This window comes from Balaenoptera musculus, chromosome 11 (genome assembly GCF_009873245.2).
Source record: "Balaenoptera musculus isolate JJ_BM4_2016_0621 chromosome 11, mBalMus1.pri.v3, whole genome shotgun sequence".
NCBI classification, from domain to species: Eukaryota; Metazoa; Chordata; class Mammalia; order Artiodactyla; family Balaenopteridae; genus Balaenoptera; species Balaenoptera musculus.
In genome coordinates this window covers 73,415,486-73,436,302 of record NC_045795.1, presented here as the reverse complement: position 1 = coordinate 73,436,302, position 20,817 = coordinate 73,415,486, and the positions used below count along the sequence as shown (strand labels likewise).

The window sequence follows — 20,817 nt, the reverse complement described above, 5'->3', positions numbered from 1 at the left end:
AGTGAAGCAGAATTGAGAGCCCAGAAATAAACCCACACATATGTGGACAATTAATTTACAACAAAGGAGCAAAGAACATACAGTGGAGAAAGGATAGTCTCTTCAGTGAATGGTGTTGGGAAAACTGGATAGCCACATGCAAAATGTAACTAGACCACTATTTTACACCATACATTAAAGTTAACTCAAAATGGATTAAAGACTTGAATGTAAGACCTGAATCCATAAAATTCCTAGAAGAAAACACAGTAACCTCATTGACATTGTTCTTAGTGATGTTTTTGTGGAACTGACTCCAAAGGCAAGGGAAACAAAAGCAAAAATAAACAAATGGAACTACATCAAGCTAACAAGCTTCTGCACAGCAAAGGAAATCATCATCGAAATAAAAGGCACCCTACTGAATGGGAGGAGATATTTGCAAATCATATATCCAGTAAGTGGTTAATGTCCAAAATATGTAAAGAATACAGACAAGGGACTTCCCTGGTATTGCAGTGGTTAAGAATCCGCCTGCCAATGCAGGGGACACGGGTTCGATCCCTGGTCCAGGAAAATCCCACATGCTGTGGAGCATCTAAGCCTGTGTGCCACAACTACTGAGCCTGTGCTCTGGAGCCCACAAGTCACAACTACTGAGCCCACACACCCTAGAGCCCACGTGCCGCAACTACTGAGCCTGCATGCTGCAGCTACTGAAGCCCACACACCTAGAGCCTATGCTCTGCAACAAGAGAAGCCACCACAAGGAAAAGCCAGCACACCACAATGAAGGCACAACACAGCCAAAAAAAAAAGAATACAGACAACAACAACAAACCTGATTAAAAAATGGGCAGAGGGTCTGAATAAACATTTTTCCAAAGAAGACATACAGATGGCCAACAGACACATGAAAAGATGTTCAGCATCACTAATTATTAGGGAAATGCAAATCAAAACAACAATGAGATATCACCTCACATCTGTAAGATTGACTGTTATCAAAAAGACAAGAAATAACAAATGTTGGAAAGGATGTGGAGAAAAAGGAACCCTCATACACTGTTGGTGGGACTGTAAATCAGTGAAGCCACTATGGAGACCAGCATGGAGATTCCTCAAATAATTAAGAAGAGAACTACCATATGATCCAGATATTTCACTTCTGGGTATTTATCTGAAGAAAACAAAAACATTAAGATGTATGCATCCCTGTGTTCATTGCAGCATTATTTACAATAGCCAAGATATGGAAGCAGCCTAAGTGTCTATTGATGGATGGTATATAAACACAGTGGAATTCTACTCAGCCACAAAAAAGAACAAAATCCTGCCACTTGCAACAACTGGATGAACCTTGAAGGTATTATGCTAAGTGAAATAAGTCAGATGGAGAAAGACAAATACTGTATGATTTCACTTATATGGGGAATCTAAAAAAACAAAACAAATGAGCAAACAAAATAAAACAAAAACAAACTCCTAGATACAGAGATCAGATTGATAATTACCAGAGGGGAAGAGGTTGGGGGAGTGGGCAAAATGGGTGAAGGGGGTCAACTCTATAGTGAAGGGGGTAACTAGACTTGTGGTAGTGATCACTTTATAGTGTATACAGATGTCAAATTACAATGCTGTACCCTTGAAACATATCTTTTTTTTAAAATAAACTATAACAATATTAACACAGCCAACATGTTAAAAAAAAAAAAAAAGAAAAAAGAACTGTCAGCCCTAGGTACTGCTATAGGCAGGGATAAAGGGTATGGCTAAAAACAGGTAGATTGGTTAGAATTCTGTATCGGTTACTATAGGACCCCAGATCCCCTCTCCAACTCCATACAACCATGCAACAGGACCTTTATCCTCTAGAGACACTAAAGTAGAGTGCCTGAACTCAGGTACATCGAATATATGGTAGATAGACACCAAAACTAATAGGAAGAAGTAAATAGATAAGTTAGGAATAGATACATGTTCTTCTCAGAGTTAAGAAAAGATATTGCATCTATAAAATAATATTTTTTCCTGCTTTACTCCAGTAAACATTTTATTGAAGTATATTATATTATAAACTTTTATATACATATAGAAACATTTATAAATTGTAGGCATACAGCATGAGGAATTACCATAAAGTGAGCACATTTGTTAACCACCACCCAGATCAAGAAATAGAACATTACAAGCAGCCTAGAAGCCCTCTTTATGTCCCATCCCAATCATAACCGTCTTCCTTCCTCTGAGAGGTAACTCTGTCCTTATCTCTAACACCACATATTAATTTTACCTACTTTTGAACTTTATATAAATGGAATCATATGGTACATACTCTTTCATAAATACATTCTTCCCAGTACACATAGAGATTCATCTATGTTGGTGCTGATCTTCAGTACTGTATAGTATGCCATTGTATGTATATTCCACAATTAATTTTTCCATTTTAGGCTATTTCCAGTAGTGTTGCTTGAATCATTCTACATTTCTCTTGGAGCATCTATGTAGGCATTTCTTTGGCTATTTAGTAAGGAGCTGAATGAATACATACTTTAACGTTCTTAATTTCAGTTATTATTTTTTTGATTCTAGAATTTTATTACATTCTTTTTTATAGTTTCCATTCCTCAACTGAAATTCTTTATTTTGTTATCTAATTCCTGAAATATATTAATCAGAGTTATTTTAAAGGCCATGGCTCATAATTCCAATACCTGACTCTCCTGTGGGTCTGTTTCTATTGCCTGTTTTAGTCTTGGTGTTGTCTCCTGGTATGCCTGGTAAGTTTCAAGTGAATGTTGGACACTTGAAATCAAAAACTATAGAGTTATTTTGAGACTTTGTATTGTACTGTCTTCCTCTAGAGATGTAAAACCAAAAATATAAAATAAAAAGGAAGACGTTCAAAAAACTGAAAATAGGATGGAAATGTTAAGAATATTAGAAGTTAGTCCAAGAGGTTAACCATCAGAATAATAGGATTCCAAGATGAGAGACTAGAGAAAACAGAAAGGATGAAATATAAGATTTCCCAAAATTGAAGGCCAGATATTTTCAGTTGACATAATTCATCAAAAAAAGACTCACTATTGTGTAATTTCGGAACAAGAGGGGAAAAAAAAAAAGATCTTTTAAGCTTCCAGGATTTTTTTAAATACATACAGTGGTTACATACAAAGGGTTATAAATAAGAATGATGTCTGACTTTATACAGCAACCTTAAATGGTAGAAGACCTTGAAAGTATATCTTCAGAAGCCAAAGGGAAATTATTTAGAAAAATTATTATTCAGAATTCTACACCCACCCAGTCTATCAATTAAATGAGTATAGAATGAAGATATTAGCAGACATGCAAAGTCTCAAAAATTTATTTGCATCCTTTCTCAGAAAAGATCCAGAAGACATTCTCCACAAAAATTAAGGAATAAATCAAGAAAAAGGCATATAGGGGACCCAGAAATAGAAGATTTCATCCAATAGAAAAGCAAAGCAAATTTTCAGAATTATGGTTAAAGGAATTCAAGGCATGACAGTTATAAAACACATCTAGAGAACAGTCAGTACATATTTTAGCAGAAAAAAATGGGGCTTCCAAGAGGAAAGTCTTCAGGAAAAGAATGTATCTGATAGAGTATGGTGTGTTTGAAAATGAAAAACAAAATCAATTGTGATTTTACAGTGCTGATGGGGAGTTTGGGAAGAATTAATGTTAGGAATGTAGAAAAACCCATGACAAAACAAAACAGTGATGAACTACAAGGGAAAAAAAATGCACAAGAAAAGACATGTAATCATAGTATATCATGTGGCTAAGATATGCACAACATTTTTTTTTAACATCTTTATTGGAGTATAATAGCTTTACAATGGTGTGTTAGTTTCTGCTGTATAACAAAGTGAATCAGCTATACGTATACATATATCTCCATATCTCCTCCCTCTTGCATCTCCCTCCCACCCTCCCTATCCCAGCCCTCTAGGTGGTCACAAGCACTGAGCTGATCTCCCTGTGCTATGCAGCTGCTTCCCACTAGCTATCTCTTTTACACTTGGTAGTGTATATATGTCCGTGCCACTCTCTCACTTCGTCCCAGCTTACCCTTCCCCCTCCCCGTGTCCTCAAGTCCACTCTCTATGCCTGCGTCTTTATTCCCGTCCTGCCCCTAGGTTCTTCAGAACCTTTTTTTTTTTTTTAGATTCTATATATAGGTGTTAGCGTACGGTATTTGTTTTTCTCTTTCTGACTTACTTCACTCTGTATGACAGGCTCTAGGTCCACCCACCTCACTACAAATAACTCAATTTCATTCCTTTTTATGGCTGAGTAATATTCCATTGTATATATGTGCCACATTTTCTTTATCCATTCATCTGTCGATGGACACTTAGGTTACTTCCATGTCAAAAAGACAACCCTCAGAATGGGAGAAAATATTTGCAAATGAAGCAACTTATAAAGGATTAATCTCCAAAATATACAAGCAGCTCAGGCAGCTCAATATCAAAAAAACAAACAACCCAATCCAAAAATGGGCAGAAGACCTAAATAGATATTTCTTCAAAGAAGATATACAGATTGCCAACAAACACATGAAAAGATGTTCAACATCACTAATCATTAGAGAAATGCAAATCAAAACTACAATGAGGTATCACCTCACACCGGTCAGAATGGCCATCATCAAAAAATCCACAACATTTTTCTAAACAGATTTATTTTTTAGAGAATTTTTAGATTTACAGCAAAATTGAGTGGAAAGGACAGAGGGTTTCCACATGTTCTTTGTTCCCACGCGTGCAGTCTCTCCAGCTATGACCACCCATACCAGATTGGTACATTCCTTACACTTGATCCTACACTGACACATCATTGTCACCCAATGTCCATAGTTTACATTAGGGTTCACTCAGTGTTGTGCATTCTGTGGGTTTTGACAAATGAATAATGACGTGTATCCACAATTACAGCATCATACAGAATAGTTTCATTGCCCTAAAAGTCTTCTGTGCTCTACCTGTTCATCCTTCCCTCCCCATTAGTGCCTGGCAACCATTGATCTTTGTACTGTCTCCATAGTTTTGGCTTTTCCAGAATGTCGCATAGTTGGAATCATGTAGCATGTAGCTTTCAGATTGACTTTTTCACTTAGTAATATGCATTTAAGGTTCCTGCGTGTCTTTTCATAGTTTTATAGCTCATTTCATTTTAGTGCTGAATAATATTCCATTGTCTGGATATACCACAGTTTACTTATCCATTCATCTCCTGAAGGATATATTGGTTGCTTCCACATTTTGGCAATTATAAATAAAACTGCTATAAACATTCTTGTGTAGGTTTTTGGTATGGACATAAATTTTCAACTCATTTGGGTCAATACCAAGGAGCACGATTGCTGGTTCCTATGTTAAGAGTATGTTTAGTTTTGTAAGAAACTGGCAAACTGTCTTCCAAAGCAGCTATAACATTTTGTTATTCCACCAGCAATGAATGAGAGTCCCTGTTGTTCCACATCCTTGCCCGCATTTGGTGTTGTCAGTGTTTTGGATTTCTGCCATTCTAAGATGTACAATGGCATGATTTTTTTACACAGTCTTAATAATTAAAACACTGAATAATAACTTATCCCAAAATTATGTAAAATCATGTTGGGGGGATGTGGGGAAGAAAGAGAGGACGTATTATAGTGGCTTAATAATGCTGAATTTTCTTTTTCCAAAATAGGAAATCAGAGATATCATCTAAAACTATTAAGTGCAGAAATGGCAATATAAGGCTTCCATTTATAAATATGGAAGTAAATACCAGAAGATTTAGCACATATAAATGAAAGGCTTGGAAATAGTTGCCTCTGCATTGCAGGACTGGTGGATGTGTGAGGTGGGAGGGCAGCAGTTAGGGCATGATGGTATGATGGTTTTTTTCTCATAATTTTATAGTACTACTTGATTTTTTTTTAAGTAAATTTATTTATTTATTTTTGGCTGCATTGGGTCTTCATTGCTGTACGTGGGCTTTTCTCTAGTTGTGGAGAGTTGGGGCTTCTCATTGTGGTGGCTTCTCTTGTTGCGGAGCATGGGCTCTAGGCACGCCGGCTTCCGTAGTTGTGGCACGTGGGCCCAGTAGTTGTGGCTCACGGGCTCTAGAGCACAGGCTCAGTAGTTGTGGCGCACGGGCTTAGTTGCTTCACGGCATGTGGAATCTTCCTGGACCAGGGCTCGAACCCGTGTCCCCTGCATTGGCAGGCAGATTCTTAACCACTGCACCACCAGGGAAGTCCCGTACTACCTGAATTTTTGAACAATATATGTGTATTTTGTTTGATAAGTAGATTTTAAGTGAATGGATAATCTATAAATATTTCCAAAGAACAAGAATTGGCGTAATTTCTTTCATGTTTTCAGAAGGCCTGAAAAGAAGCCTTATGAATGTGGCATCTCAGATCACCTGAAAGGCTCTGAACAGATTTGGGGAAGTATGCTGTGCTTCAGGGTACTGTGGAGTATAACCCCATTTAGCTGCCAGTATTTAACCTTGTGCAAATACTGACCCTATGTCTGTGCTTCAGTTCCCTCATTAGTAAAATGAGGATAATAATTGTTCCCTTGTTAGATAAGTATTATTATTATAGTCTCAGTGAAAGTATAATGTATGTAAATCAAGTACATCTTGGAGAAATTAAATTGATATTGTAGAGCCTAAAGATTTCGATTAATATTTCCACAGTCTATTGCTTTGATCATGTACTAAGTTTGTGGTTTTGTTTGAGTTTTGAATATCTCTGTGCTTTGTTTGCTCAATAATTACTATAAGGTTGTGGTAAAGATACAATCAAATACAAAATATATATGAAAAGACATAAACTATAATATAGTGTGTAGATGCTAAACATTTGTCTGCCTTCTACACATCAGGCACTGGGATGAGCACAGCCCCTACTTCAAGGAGCTCAGGGTCTCACAGGGAAACTTACATGTATGTGTAATTTATAGGACCTGGTGGAAATTTGTCTAAGGGGCTTGACAGACAGTGAGGGAAGAGGCTGGAGCACTGACCATTTACTGGAGAGAGCCACTTGGTGGGGCGCTTGGATTTCACAGATCTGTCAGGTTAAGAAAAACTTGAGGACTAGCACAGTGATGACAACTTTTGAATTTGCCAATTCAGTGCATTAAAACAGGCAAACAAATAAGAAAAGCTACAGTTATTCTGATTGTTTCACTAAATGCAAGGACATTTACACATACACACGTGAGAAGTTCTAAATTTCAGAATAAAGGCTCACATTTTCACCACAGACCAGTGAATATGACTTCATTGATCAGTATCTATCTATATACCAGTGTCTGGTCTATAGTTACCTAGAGAAATAAACTTTCCAAGCTGCCTGCTAAAATAAAAACAAAAATTTTCCAGGTTATGAAAGTGGACAATGAGAAGATAAAGCATTTCAGGCAGAGGAAAGAGCATATATGTATAAAGGCCTAGCATTATGAAAGGATCCGATGTGTTCAAGGAACGGGGAGTTCAGTATGGTACATGGCAGAGGTGGGAGGTATGGTGTAATATAATATTGCATTATTAGGCTTCATACTTTGGGTGACATAAAAATGTAGAACAGGCTCCTGTCCTCAGAGTTCACTGTGTAATTATAGACACTAGAAAAGTTAACAATTTAAGAGTTCAGAAGGTTGGCAGCAGAAGTAATAATCGTGATGATGATGATGATAGAAGCAGTGGCTGTTATAAGCACTTTACATATATGAACTTAGATTACATTAATGTTTATAACAACTCTACAAGACGGATAGTACTACATTTTATAGATAGGGAAACTGAGGCACAGAGAGGTCAGGATATGTGCCCAGTGTCACATAACTGCTAAGTAGTAGAGGCAGGATTTAAACCCTGGCAGTTGGACTCCAGAATTTATACTCTTAATTACTACAGCACACTGCCTCTCATGGAAGGATAGAAAAGAGGGAAAATTTTAAAAGGAAATATACAAGCGATGTCACGTAATAAGAACTAGAGGATTTGGTAACTGACTGTGTTGAGGGTATCTGTATTACAATAAGTGATGAATGTCCCTTTGTCTTTCTTACTGAAAGAGAGGAGTCATTCTATTCTGCAGAAACAGATTAGTCAGTCATAGTGTTGAGACTTTTATCCAAGGAAACTTTTTTATGTGTTTCTTACATTCCATTCTCAGGTTCAGTTTTTAAATATTATATTAAATGCGTACTTAAGCTCAGTACTGTGTGGTCCTTGGCTTATTTAAACTGCTACCATTTCACTCTAGGACCTCTCAAACTCACCGAAGCTAGGAAATGTTGCCTAATTCCCTTGCTGTTCTCTGTTACACAGTGGGATATAATAGAAAGTGAGTTATTGGAACCCTAAAATGACAATTAACCAGTTTTTTAGTTGCCCAGAGGAATGACTTTCGCTGGACAAGTAGTAAAGCATGCTAATTCAATTTAGTTTATTACTTTTATGGTTCCCAAGGGGACATGGACTGGCATTTGCATGACTGAATTATTGATTAACTTGTATCATTCTGCATTTTTTAAAAAACACAATATATGTGTAGATAGATAAGAGAAAGACAAAGGAGAGAAAAGAGAAGAGATGAGAGAAGAGAACAAGTGATGACCCATTAAGCACGAACTTATGCTATGCCAATGACAGTTTTACACATCTCCTGACTCCCCAGTCTGCCCAGTTCATTGTTCTCTCTAAAAGATCAGGACTGGGGAGTATGTGTTCTGTGTTTAGAAATGCAAGAAGAGAAGAATTAAAACTATGATTTAAGACTGAGAGCACTTTGAGGGCATAGACTAGATCTCCACTGTTTTTTTTTTTTTTTTTGGATCTCCACATTTTTATCTCTAGCACATGAGCTGGCACCAGTAACCTGTCATAAATGTTTGATGAATTAATGAAGTAAGGGCTAGCTAATTGTTTGTTCAATTATCCATTCATTTACTATCTCTATACAATAAACCTTTATTGGGTGTCTAGCAATGTGAAGAAAATCATCCGTTCAGAGGCCACAGAAAAAATTAGAAATACTGTTGTCTTTCCTTGGTAGACTCATTGATCAGGAAAGGGCCCTAGAGATCCTCTGATGTCTTGCCTTGATAGACTCATTGATCAGGAAAAGGCCCTAGAGATTATCTAATCCAATGTCTTAATTATACAGATAAGGAAAACAAGGCCCATGGAAATGAGGCATCTTGGCCGAGGGTACAGAAGGTGGAACTCGACGCCAAGCCTCTGACTGTCCTTTCCTCAGTGCTACACAAGTTTACCTTCCACAATAAGTGCAATGATTTAGTGTTTTAAATAATTAACATTCTTGAGTTTTTTTCCCACCTCTTTGCTCACCTCCAGGTCAGGTGAGTGCACATCATATCCGAATCTTGTCAGTTTAAGGCTACATTTCCACTCCTTCCCAAAGAGGAGCTGAACTCAAAATACCCTTGCCTAGCAAACCACCCCAGGGGAAGTAAAGGGGATAAGATCTCAGCATAGCAGAGGTGCCCAGCAGCCAACAGTAGATCCCACAGAAATGGGTCATGAATATCTGTATATCAAGACTCAATTATTCTGATTAAAATACATATTTTATAATTAAGTATTATGAATGTTATTTATAATAAAACATTATTTCTCAAAACTTCTAAGGACAACAATTTCATTTTACAATACCATCCAAATAATTAAATACCTAGGAATAAATTTAATCAAGGACGTAAGGACTTGTACACTGAAAACTATGAAACATTGCTAAAAAAAATTAAAGAAGACCTACATAAATGGAAAGATATCACACATTCATGCATTGGAAGACATGATATTGTTAAGATTTTCAATATTACCTAAAAAGATCTAGAGATTAAATTCAATCTCTCTTCAACATTTCAATGGCCTTTTTTGCAGAAATGGAAAAACTAATCCTCAAACTCATATGGCATTGCAAGAGGACCTGAATACCCAAAAATTCTTGAAAAAGAAGAAAAAAGTTGGAGGAGTCACACTTCTCAATTTCAAAACTTACCGCAGTGTTACAGAAATCAAAGGAGTTTGCTGTTAGGACTGACATATAGACCAATGGAACAGAGTTAAGTCCAGAAATAAATTTATACATCTGATTTTGACAAGGATGCCAAGAGCGTTCAATGGGGAGAGAATAGTCTCTTCAACAAACGGTTCTGGGACAGTTACGTATCCACGTCCAAAAGAATGAAGTTGGAACCCTACTTCACACAATATATAAAAATTGACTCAAAATGGATCAGTGACTTAAATGTAAGAGGTTAAACCATTAAAGTCTTGGAAAAAAATAGAGATAAATCTTCATGACCTTGGTTTTGACAATAGATTCTTAGATATGATACCAAAAGCATAGCAACAAAATTTTCAAAATAGATAAATTATACTTTATCAAAATTAAAAATTTTGTATATCAAATGACATTATCACGAAAGTGAAAAGACAGCCTACAGAATGGGAGAAAATATTTGTAAATCATATATCTGATAGAATATATATTCTGGTTCTTAAATAGAGTGTATATATATATTCTGATGTATTCTAGTATCTGGAATATATAACACAACAACAAAATGACAACCCAATTTTTTAACATGGTCAAAAGACTTAAATATATCTCCAAAAGAGATATACAAAAGAAGATAATACAAATGTCAGGCAACAAACATAAGATGCTAAACATCATTGGTCATTAGGGAAATACAAATTAAAACCACAGTGAGTTACCACTTTACACCCACTAAGACGGCTATAATTTTTTAATGGAAAGTAAGTGTTAGCAAGTGTGGAGAGAAATTGGAACCTTCATACATTGCTGATGGGAATGCAGAATTGTTGTCCCAGTGTGGAAAACATTTGGCAATTCCTTAAAAAGTTAAACACAGAATTGCCATTTGACCCTGCAATTCCACTCCTAAGTATATACCCCACAAAATGGAAAACATGTACATGCATGTTTATAACAGCATTATCTATGATAACCAAAATGTGGAAACAGCCCACATGTCCATCAGTGGATGAATGGTTTAACAAAATTTGGTAAGTACTATTCACACAGACACAAAAGGACACATATTGTTTGATTCCATTTATATGAAATATCCAGAATAGATAAATCCATAGAGACAAGATTGTAGATTTGTGGCTGCCACGGACTGGGGACCAGAGAGAATGGGGAGATATGGGTTAATGGGTAAGTACACTGTAAGTATACTATATGCCACTGAATCTTTTATCTTAAAATGCTTAATTTTATGTTAAAATGAATTTCTCCTCATTTTTTTAAAAAAAGCTTCAATGGAGTGATTCATTCAAGATAGCCAAGTTTTTGTGTAGTTCCTTTAAACATCAAAACCTTTTATTTTTAAAAACAAAACAAAAACACACATACTAAGATGTGCTGGTTTTGTCACCATTGTAATGAAATAATTTACATAAGTATTTGTCTATTATTAATAGTAAACATTTATATAGCACTTGCTATGTACCAGGCACTATTCTTATCCTCTTGTATACATTAAGCTCATTTAATCGTCACAGTAACCCTATGAGGAAAGTGTTATTTTTATATCCATGTTTCACAGATAAGGAGAGCAGGGCACAGCAAGGTAAATTACAATGCTAGGATCACACAACCACTTGGTAGAGCCAGAATGTGAACCCAGGATGCCTTGCTCCAGAACCTGTGCTTTTAACCACAATGATATACTGCTTCTTAAAAATCTTTCCGCACTTATACAGTAAACTCCATAAAGCAGGGATTTGAATCCATGCCAGGCCCAGAGAAAATCTGATAGTTATATGCTAAGTGAATGAATGAACAAGCAAAAACTGAACCAACTTTGTACCAAAATTGTTATAGATTAAATGTGTCCCTCTAGAATTTATATGTGCCCTAATAAAAGAGATCCCAGAAAGCTCCCTCTCCCTTTCCACCAGGTGAGGTTTTAGCAGGAAGCCATCTAGGATCCAGGAATAGGACCCTCATCAGACATCAGGTCTGCTGGTGCCTTGATCTTGGGCTTCTCAGCCCCTAGAACTATGAGAAATAAATCTGTTATTTATAAGCCACTCAGTCTGCAGTATTCTGTTATAGCAGCCCAAACAAAAACAAATATCCTGGCAGTTAGAAACTTTTGTTTTCTGCTTGGCTCTCAGTGGTGTTTCAGAGAGGTGAGATTTGATATAAGTAAGGCACTGTGCTAGGCACTGCAGATAGGTAAGATGAATATAGTTGAGTCCAGGATCAGTGAACTATTACAAAATTGGTACTTAGTTAAACTGCAATGAATTATGAGTAGCCTTAAGTGGAAACAGGTCTATAAATATCACTATTTTGTAAGGCATTTACCCCCAGTAAAATGGGGATGATGGTTTTTAATGCATAAAGTGCTGTATATATGTATTTAAATTGAGGACTTAATTTTTAAAGCTAGTTAAGATCTTCATCAAGGGTATTAAACATCTATAGAATGGTTCATTTTATTATGACTTTATGGCCAAAGAAAGGAGAACAGGGTTAAAAAGTCACTCAAACATTGCAATAATATACTATCTCATACTGGGAGCAAAGACATCAACAAAAACTACCATCTGGTTGTGTTTGGATGCTACATGAGCAAATCTGTCAGCTTTCTCATAGCTTTCTCCTTCATGTACCATTGCCATTCTGAACTAACCATTCCAGCCAACATTATGTTCTTTCAGATGTGTTAGCAAAAGCAGTTTAAATTCGATCGTATCATTTTTCAGATGTTAATCAAGCAGTCTGCACATTTCCATACACAGTTCCTTCCCGAAGATAGAACTTGTCTGAAAGAACAAGGTAGACAGGCCTTGGTCCCTTAGTATCTGATTGCCAGCTTGATTTGTTATTTGCCCTCTGGGGAGAAAGATGTGCTATCCAAATAAAATGTGCATGCAGTACTTTTCAGGATATAGCTGAACAAAGAACAATCAGAGAAGAAAAATGCAAGACTGGACAGCTGCATTTAATCTAGGTTGGCTGTTTAAAAGGGGCTTTTGTTCATGACCATTTATTAAGCACCCCCTTTGAACCAGGTGTTGTAGTAAAGATATCATTGGGATTCTCTTACTATTCTGTTTGGCAGAACTATCTTTCTTCCACTTCCTAGAATGCTCCAAAGTCTTTCTGCCTTCAGAGTCTTCAAATGCTGTTTCCTCTACCTGAATAACTACTTATCCTTTATGACTCAGCTTAAATGTCTCTTTCCCTAACACCCTGTGATGTTGGATTCCCCCATTGCTTCTTTTATAACATCTTGAACTTTTCTTTCAGAGCACTTAACACAATTGTAATTTAAATATTTGTGGTATAACTTGTTTCATATTCTCTGCTAGGTATAAGCTTCAGTAAGGCCGACACAGAGTCACTCTGGCTCACCACTGCATTCCCAGCCACTAGATGAGTGCTTGGCACATAGTAGAGGCTCAATAAGTATTTACTGAATGATAAAATGAGTAAATGAATGATACAGGCAGACCATGCCCTCTAATACTCACAGTTCAGCACGATTTAATTTTTATGTAGGATCTATGCTGTTTTCAGAATTAATCCTTATTTTTAAATTAAGCTGTAAATGCTTAAAAAATAAAATAACATAACCTGGTAATTGGGCCGGGAGAAAGGGGTTGTTTAGTGGGGAGATGAGTTAAGTTCTATTTAGGTCTATCAGAACATCCAACTACCAGGTTTAAAGCTCCTTCATAGTTTGGGATCGCAAAAATGAAACTAAGGCCCCTTTCCTCTTTCTCACAAATGAGACTTTCTCCACAAAGTCTCAAAGTTTGACAGTCAGTAGTTGCTGAATGATTAGGCTGTATTTTAACATAGTAAATCAGTAGTTTTTTTTCTTGAATTTCTTCTTTTATTGCAGGTTTTATACTGCCCACAGTTTTCCTCAATGAATAATCCAATAGATAGTGAGACGTTCTGAGAGCAAAGAGAGAGTAGATACAGAGAAAGGAAAAACGTCGCAGAGGGGATTTGAGCCTTTTAATGTGAAATCTGATTTGCATGTCAACCACGTTCCTGTAGGATTCAGATTAGAGTTTTGTAATAATCTCTGCCTTGTTCTATCTTTCATAAAAGCTTATGGAGTTTTGGTTACCAGAATTTGCTGTCTGTCCCTTGTTAGTTGGAAACTCAGCTTTTCTTTTGGATACAGTTAAAACTTTGTATGGCATTATATATCCACACAAGCCCTATGAGCTAAAATTTCCATGATTTCTCTTCATAGGATTCAGAATCTTATTAGCCTACAGAATTCTCTTCCTCTATTAATATAAAATCTTAGTTTATCAATATTGGCATTGATGTGGAAATTATCTTTTTCTGCCTCAGAGAAGTCTGAAATGACATGTCAGATATACATCTGGAGTTAGTCTACTTATTTTCCAAAAGTTTTCTATTTTGAGAATTCATTTACTCAATTACTTCACTAAATGTCGATGACAAATAAGAAATGAATGGACAAAGAATACCTGAAAACTAAGATTTGTAAACCCAGTGGCATTTGTAATTACTGGAGCATTAGGATACTTAGAAACCATGACACTGCTGATAAGCATTTAAGTTTTTAGCTAAATGATTCATTTTCCTTTTCAAGATTAGGACATTAAGATCTAATTAGGGAATTGCCATGGCTTGGATGTACAAAAACCTAACATCATTTGCCTTTATATACATGGTTAGAGTTTATACATACCTAAGGATGTTTTTGAGGGATGAATTTGGTTGAATTTTTCTTACTACTCACATTCACATATACACACACCAAATTTTTCCACTAGATTCTAAAAATAGAAACTCTTTCCTAATAAAAATTAAACACAAATTATTCTAAGAAGAAAATAAAAACTATGCTTAAGCTAATCGTCAAAAGTTATTTTACATTTTGGTATATTTCCTTCTAGTCCTTTTGCCATTCATACATTTTATTTAACAATTTTCTAAAATCGTTAAGTTGAGATAGAGTTTTGGATACGTTACTTTCATTTAACTTCCTATCTTGAGCCTTTCCCATATCATCAAGCTATCTTCATAAATACAATTTTCTGTGACTCTTTACTGAAAATTCCAGTTGCTTCATTTTTCAGAAATTATAAACACTTATTTACATAGATCTTCATCTGAGTTTCTGATTTGCTTACTTTAGAATAGATTCATAAAGTGAAATTACTGAGTAAAATGCCATGGACATTTTTAAGGCTTTTGATGCACACAATAAAATTGCTTTTTGGAATGCTAATAGCAACTTAATTCCTACTTGCTACATATGACAAAGCTTAATATCTTTGCCACAAAATAGATCATATAAATAACTTTTTTAAATGCTCTAAAAGTAAAATGGGTTAAGAACATGAATAGAAAATCTACTATAAATGAAAACTTAAATATCCATATAAACATATATGAACAATATTAAATCTCATTGGAAATACAAACTATAATAATGAAAATACTATTTTAATTAAACTATTTTTTTCTTTGAAAGTATTTGAAGGTAGGATGTTAACATTAGGGGAAGCTGGGTAAAGGGTATATTGGAACTCTGTACTATTTTTGTAACTTTTCTGTAAGTCTAAAATTATTTCAAAATAAAAAGTTTAAAAATTGACTCATATAATGTCTCTAGGTGCTTATTCGGTAATGTCATTGTACTTATCGATCTTGTGTAAATGAGCCAGTGTACTCCCAGAAACCTTTCTTGGAGCATACCTAGCTAGTTCTTCTTTCGAGTACCACTCTAGAATTAAAAAACAAATATAAAATGTTTCCAGTCAGTGCTCTCATTTATTGCAGAAGTCTCTGAACCTGTTCCCTATGTTAAGTACTCTATCTCATTTAATCCTTTCTACAGTCCTAGAAAGTGAACATTAAAATTATCATGCTCACTTTACAGATGAGAAAACCAAGCCTGTAAGGTTGAGTAACTCATCCAAAGTTACGCTCTAAAATGTTTTAATTTAATCAGTTTCATTTATAAGATATGTCCATTTGGCAGAAATGGCTTACATTTGGAGAATGAATGGTAGTCTTTATTTCCAACTGGATATGGTGTTCCCTTTCCAACAGATGAACCTACAGACATCATTCCACGAAGCTGCCAACTCACGACAGATGTTCCACAAGTCACACAGCTGCTAAACATGACTAAACTCTGCCAAACTGAAATAAAATTTGGAGGTCATCCTCTAAGTTCAGCAGAATCAGGTATGTACTCAAGTATCTAAATTATAAGCATGTTTATTTGTAAGACCAAAAAGGGGTGGGGGGGTGGGGGGGGGTGGAACAGCCTTGTGACGATGCTTTATAGCTTGAGGTTAAATATTAAGTCACTTTAACATCAACTCAAGTCAGTGATAAGTCATTATTTTAAATTTCTCTTCTAGCAACTAAAATATCTTCTCGATTTTTACATGATAAGTCAAACATCCTGGGTTCTTTCTCTCCTTTTCCTATGTGCTTCCACGCCCTGCCAGTTATACCTCCCAAACGTCTCTCAAATCTGAACCTATTGCTACTTTCATTGTTCAGGTCCCCACTGTCACTCACCTCACCCTCCCAGTTAATCTTCACATTGCTGTCAGATTTCTCTTTCTGATAATAGAAATAGAAATGTGATCGTGTCACTCTTTGATTAAAGACTTTTAATGCCTTTCCCACTATGTTAAAGACAAAATGAAAAAACCCTTGGGAACTCACACAAAGCCAACCTCCTCTATTCCACACTTACTCCACAGTTTCATCTCCAGACCCTTTCTCTCATTTCCCATGTGTTAATTTCTGACCACTCTCTGGGCTTTCATATGTTTGTATTTTGGGATTGCTGTTTTGTTGGCCTAAAATGGCTTCTTTGCCTTTCTGCCTGGAAAAAACTCCCAATTCATCTTTCTAGATCCAACTCAAATGCCACATCTTCTATTCTAACAAGCATTGTTCTCCTCTTTTGATGGCTTTTTTTTTTCTTTCTTTCTTTTTTTTTTGCAGTACTTTTTAATTAATATGTCTGCATTCCCCAATTAAGCGTGATTTCCTCCAAAATGGCACTGAACCTCATTCTTCTATATCCCTAGCATCTAACACAGTGCTTGCCATATATTAGGTCAGGGGCTGCAAACTCATATTACCACAGAAGCCAGTCAGAAAACATAAATGAGTAGAGAGGGCTGGATGCCTGGATATTTGACCCAGAGAAACATTTTCTATTTCTACAGTGAGCCCTATTGGGAGTGGAGGGGGGTGGTTAGGGGAGAGGCGTGAGATAGTGCTTCAAAGAAGTTGTCCTCTAGTATTAAAACAGTAATACTAACAGCTATGCAAATGATACAATACATGGCAATTGACACTCAGCCTCTGTGAGAGAGCTGTAGGGAGTGATGAGAACTACAGCAAAGTGGATTCTCCTTTTCAGTCTAGAAGGGGCACCTGCAGTTCAGTTCTAGCCAACTTTTGTCTTGCAAGAACACAGGCCCAGGCTTGCCAGATCTTTCATTCTTTTCAAGAGGACCTTGGTATCCCAATGTTTACGATAAGTCTCCCAATTTTAAAGTATTGTCTAAACTCTAAAATTTTTTGAAAACACTCTGTGGGCCAAAGACAAAATATGCCAGGGCTGCCAGTTTTCTACCTTTATAATAGATACCCATAGCTATTGACCAAATGAATGAATAGTACTTACAAATCAAGAAACCTGTTATTCAGGTGAGTGGTTCTCAACTTCCTATATGTTAGAATCACTTGGGACATTTAAAAAATAACTGATATAGAAAAGAAGGAGAGAAGATGGCGGAAGAGTAAGACGTGGAGATCACCTTCCTCCCCACAAATACATCAGAAATACATCCACATGTGGAACAACTCCTACAGAACACCTACTGAACGCTGGCAGAAGACCTCAGACCTCCCAAAAGGCAAGAAACTCCCCAGATACCTGGGTAGGGCAAAAAAAACAGAGACAAAAGAATAGGGACAGGACCTGCACCAGTGGGAGGGAGCTGTGAAAGAGGAAAGGTTTCTACACACCAGGGAGCCCCTTCATGGGCGGAGACTGTGGGTGGCGGAGGGGGGAAGCTTCGGAGCCACGGAGGAGAGAGCAGCAACGGGGTGCGGAGGACAAAGCGGAGAGATTCCCACACAGAGGATCGGTGCCGACCAGCACTCACCAGCCCGAGAGGCTTCTCTGCTCACCCGCCGGGGCGGGCGGGGCCTGGGAGCTGAGGCTCGGGCTTCGGAGGTCGGATCCCAGGGAGAGGACTGGGGTTGGCTGCATGAACACAACCTGAAGGGGGCTACTGCACCACAGCTAGCTGGGAGGGAGTCCGGGAAAAGGTCTGGAACTGCCGAAGAGGCAAGAGACTTTTTCTTCCCTCTTTGTTTCCTGGTGCGTTGGCAGACGGGATTAAGAGTGCCGCCTAAACAAGCTCCAGAGACGGGCGCGAGCCGCGGCTATCAGCACGGACACTAGAGATGGGCCTGAGACACTAAGGCTGCTGCTGCAGCCACCAAGAAGCCTGTGTGCAAGCACAGGTCACTATCCACACCTCCCCCCCCCGGGAGCCTGTGCAGCCGCCACTTCCAGGGTCCCATGATCCAGGGACAACTTCCCTGGGAGAACACACGGCACACCTCAGGCTGGTGCAACATCACGCTGGCCTCTGCCGCCGCAGGCTCACCCCGCATCTGTACCCCTCCCTCCCACCGGCCTGAGTGAGCCAGAGCCCCCAAATCAGCTGCTCTTTTAACCCCATCCTGTCTGAGCAAAGAACAGATGCCCTCAGGCGACCTACACGCAGAGGCGGGGCTGAACCCCAGGAGCTGTGCGAACAAAGAAGAGAAAGGGAAATCCCTCCCAGCAGCCTCAGAAGCAGCGGATTAAATCTCCATAATCAACTTGATGTACCCTGCATCTGTGGAATACCTGAATAGACAACAAATCATCCCAAATTGAGGAGGTGGACTTTGGGAGCAACAATATATATATTTTTTTTCCCTTTTTCTCTTTTTGTGAGTGTGTATGTGTATGCTTCTGTCCGTGATTTTGTCTGTATAGCTTTGCTTTTACCATTTGTCGTAGGGTTCTCTCTAGGGTTTGTTTTTCTTCTTTTTTTCTTTTTTTTTTTTAGTATAGTTTTTAGCGCTTGTTATCATTGGTGGATTTGTTTTTTGGTTTGGTTGCTCTCTTCTTTCTTTTTTTTTTAATTACTTTTTTAAAAAATTTTTAATAATTTTTTATTTTTTAATTTAATAACATTTTATTTTATTTTATTTTATTTTATCTTCCTCTTTCTTTCTTTCTTTTTTTTCTCCCTTTTATTCTGAGCCGTGTGGATGACAGGCTCTTGGTTCTCCAGCCAGGTGTCAGGGCTGTGCCTCTGAGGTGGGAGACCCAAGTTCAGGGCATTGGTACACAAGAGACCTCCCAGCTCCACGTAATATCAAACGGCGAAAATCTCCCAGAGATCTCCATCTCAACGCCAAGACCCAGCTCCACTCAACAACCAGCAAGCTCCAGTGCTGGACACCCTATGCCAAACAACTAGCAAGACAGGAACACAACCCCACCCATGAGCAGAGAGGCTGCCTAAAATCATAATAAGGCCACAGACACCCCAAAACACACCACTAGACGTGGACCTGCCCACCAGAAAGACAAGAGCCAGCCTCATTCACCAGACAACAGGCACCGGTCCCCTCCACCAGGAAGCCTACACAACCCACTCAACAAACCTTACCACTGGGGGCAGACACCAAAAACAATGGGAACTACGAACCTGCAGCCTGCGAAAAGGAGACCCCAAACACAGTAAGTTAAGCAAAATGAGAAGACAGAGAAACACACAGCACATGAAGGAGCAAGGTAAAAGCCCACCAGACCTAACAAATGAAGAGGAAATAGGCAGTCTACATGAAAAAGAATTCAGAGTAATGATACTAAAGATGATCCAAAATCTTGGAAATAGAATGGAGAAAATACAAGAAACGTTTAACAAGGACCTAGAAGAACTAAAGAGCTAACAAACAGTGATGAACAACACAATAAATGAAATTTAAAATTCTCTAGAAGGGATCAATAGCAGAATAACAGAGGCAGAAGAACGGATAAGTGACCTGGAAGATAAAATAGTGGAAATAGCTACTGCAGAGAAGAATAAAGAAAAAAAAATGAAGACAATTGAGGACAGTCTCAGAGACCTCTGGGACAACATTAAACGCACCAACATTCGAATTATAGGGGTCCCAGAAGAAGAGAGAAAAAGAAAGGGACTGAGAAAATATTTCAAGAGATTAGATTTGAAAACTTCCCTAATATGGGAAAGCAAATAATCAATCAAGTCCAGGAAGCACAGAGAGTCCCATACAGGATAAATCCAAGGGGAAACACACCAAGATACATACTAAACTATCAAAAATTAAATACAAAGAAAAAATATTAAAAGCAGCAAGGGAAAAACAACAAATAACATACAAGGGAATCCCCATAAGGTTAACAGCTGATCTTACAGCAGAAACTCCAAGCCAGAAGGGAGTGGCAGGATATATTTAAAGTGATGAAGAGGAAAAACCTACAACGAAGATTACTCTACCAAGCAAGGATCTCATTCAGATTCGAAGGAGAAATTAAAACCTTTACAGACAAGCAAAAGCTAAGAGAATTCAGGACCACCAAACCAGCTTTACAACAAATGCTAAAGGAACTTCTCTAGGCAGGAAACACAAAAGAAGGAAAAGACCTACAATAACAAACCCAA

The 20,817-nt window shown here is 37.6% G+C and overlaps 1 protein-coding gene across 7 annotated transcripts in view; it reads left to right on the top strand.

Moving 5' to 3' along the window:
* Nucleotides 1-20,817, top strand: part of CFAP20DC (CFAP20 domain containing) — a 282,945-nt gene that overhangs the window by 125,149 nt on the left and 136,979 nt on the right. For all 7 annotated transcript variants that reach the window (XM_036870092.1, XM_036870091.1, XM_036870094.1 and 4 more), the window contains exon 7: nt 16,142-16,279. In XM_036870092.1, the coding sequence (XP_036725987.1) occupies nt 16,142-16,279 (138 nt within the window). The remainder of the gene's footprint in view (nt 1-16,141; nt 16,280-20,817) is intronic.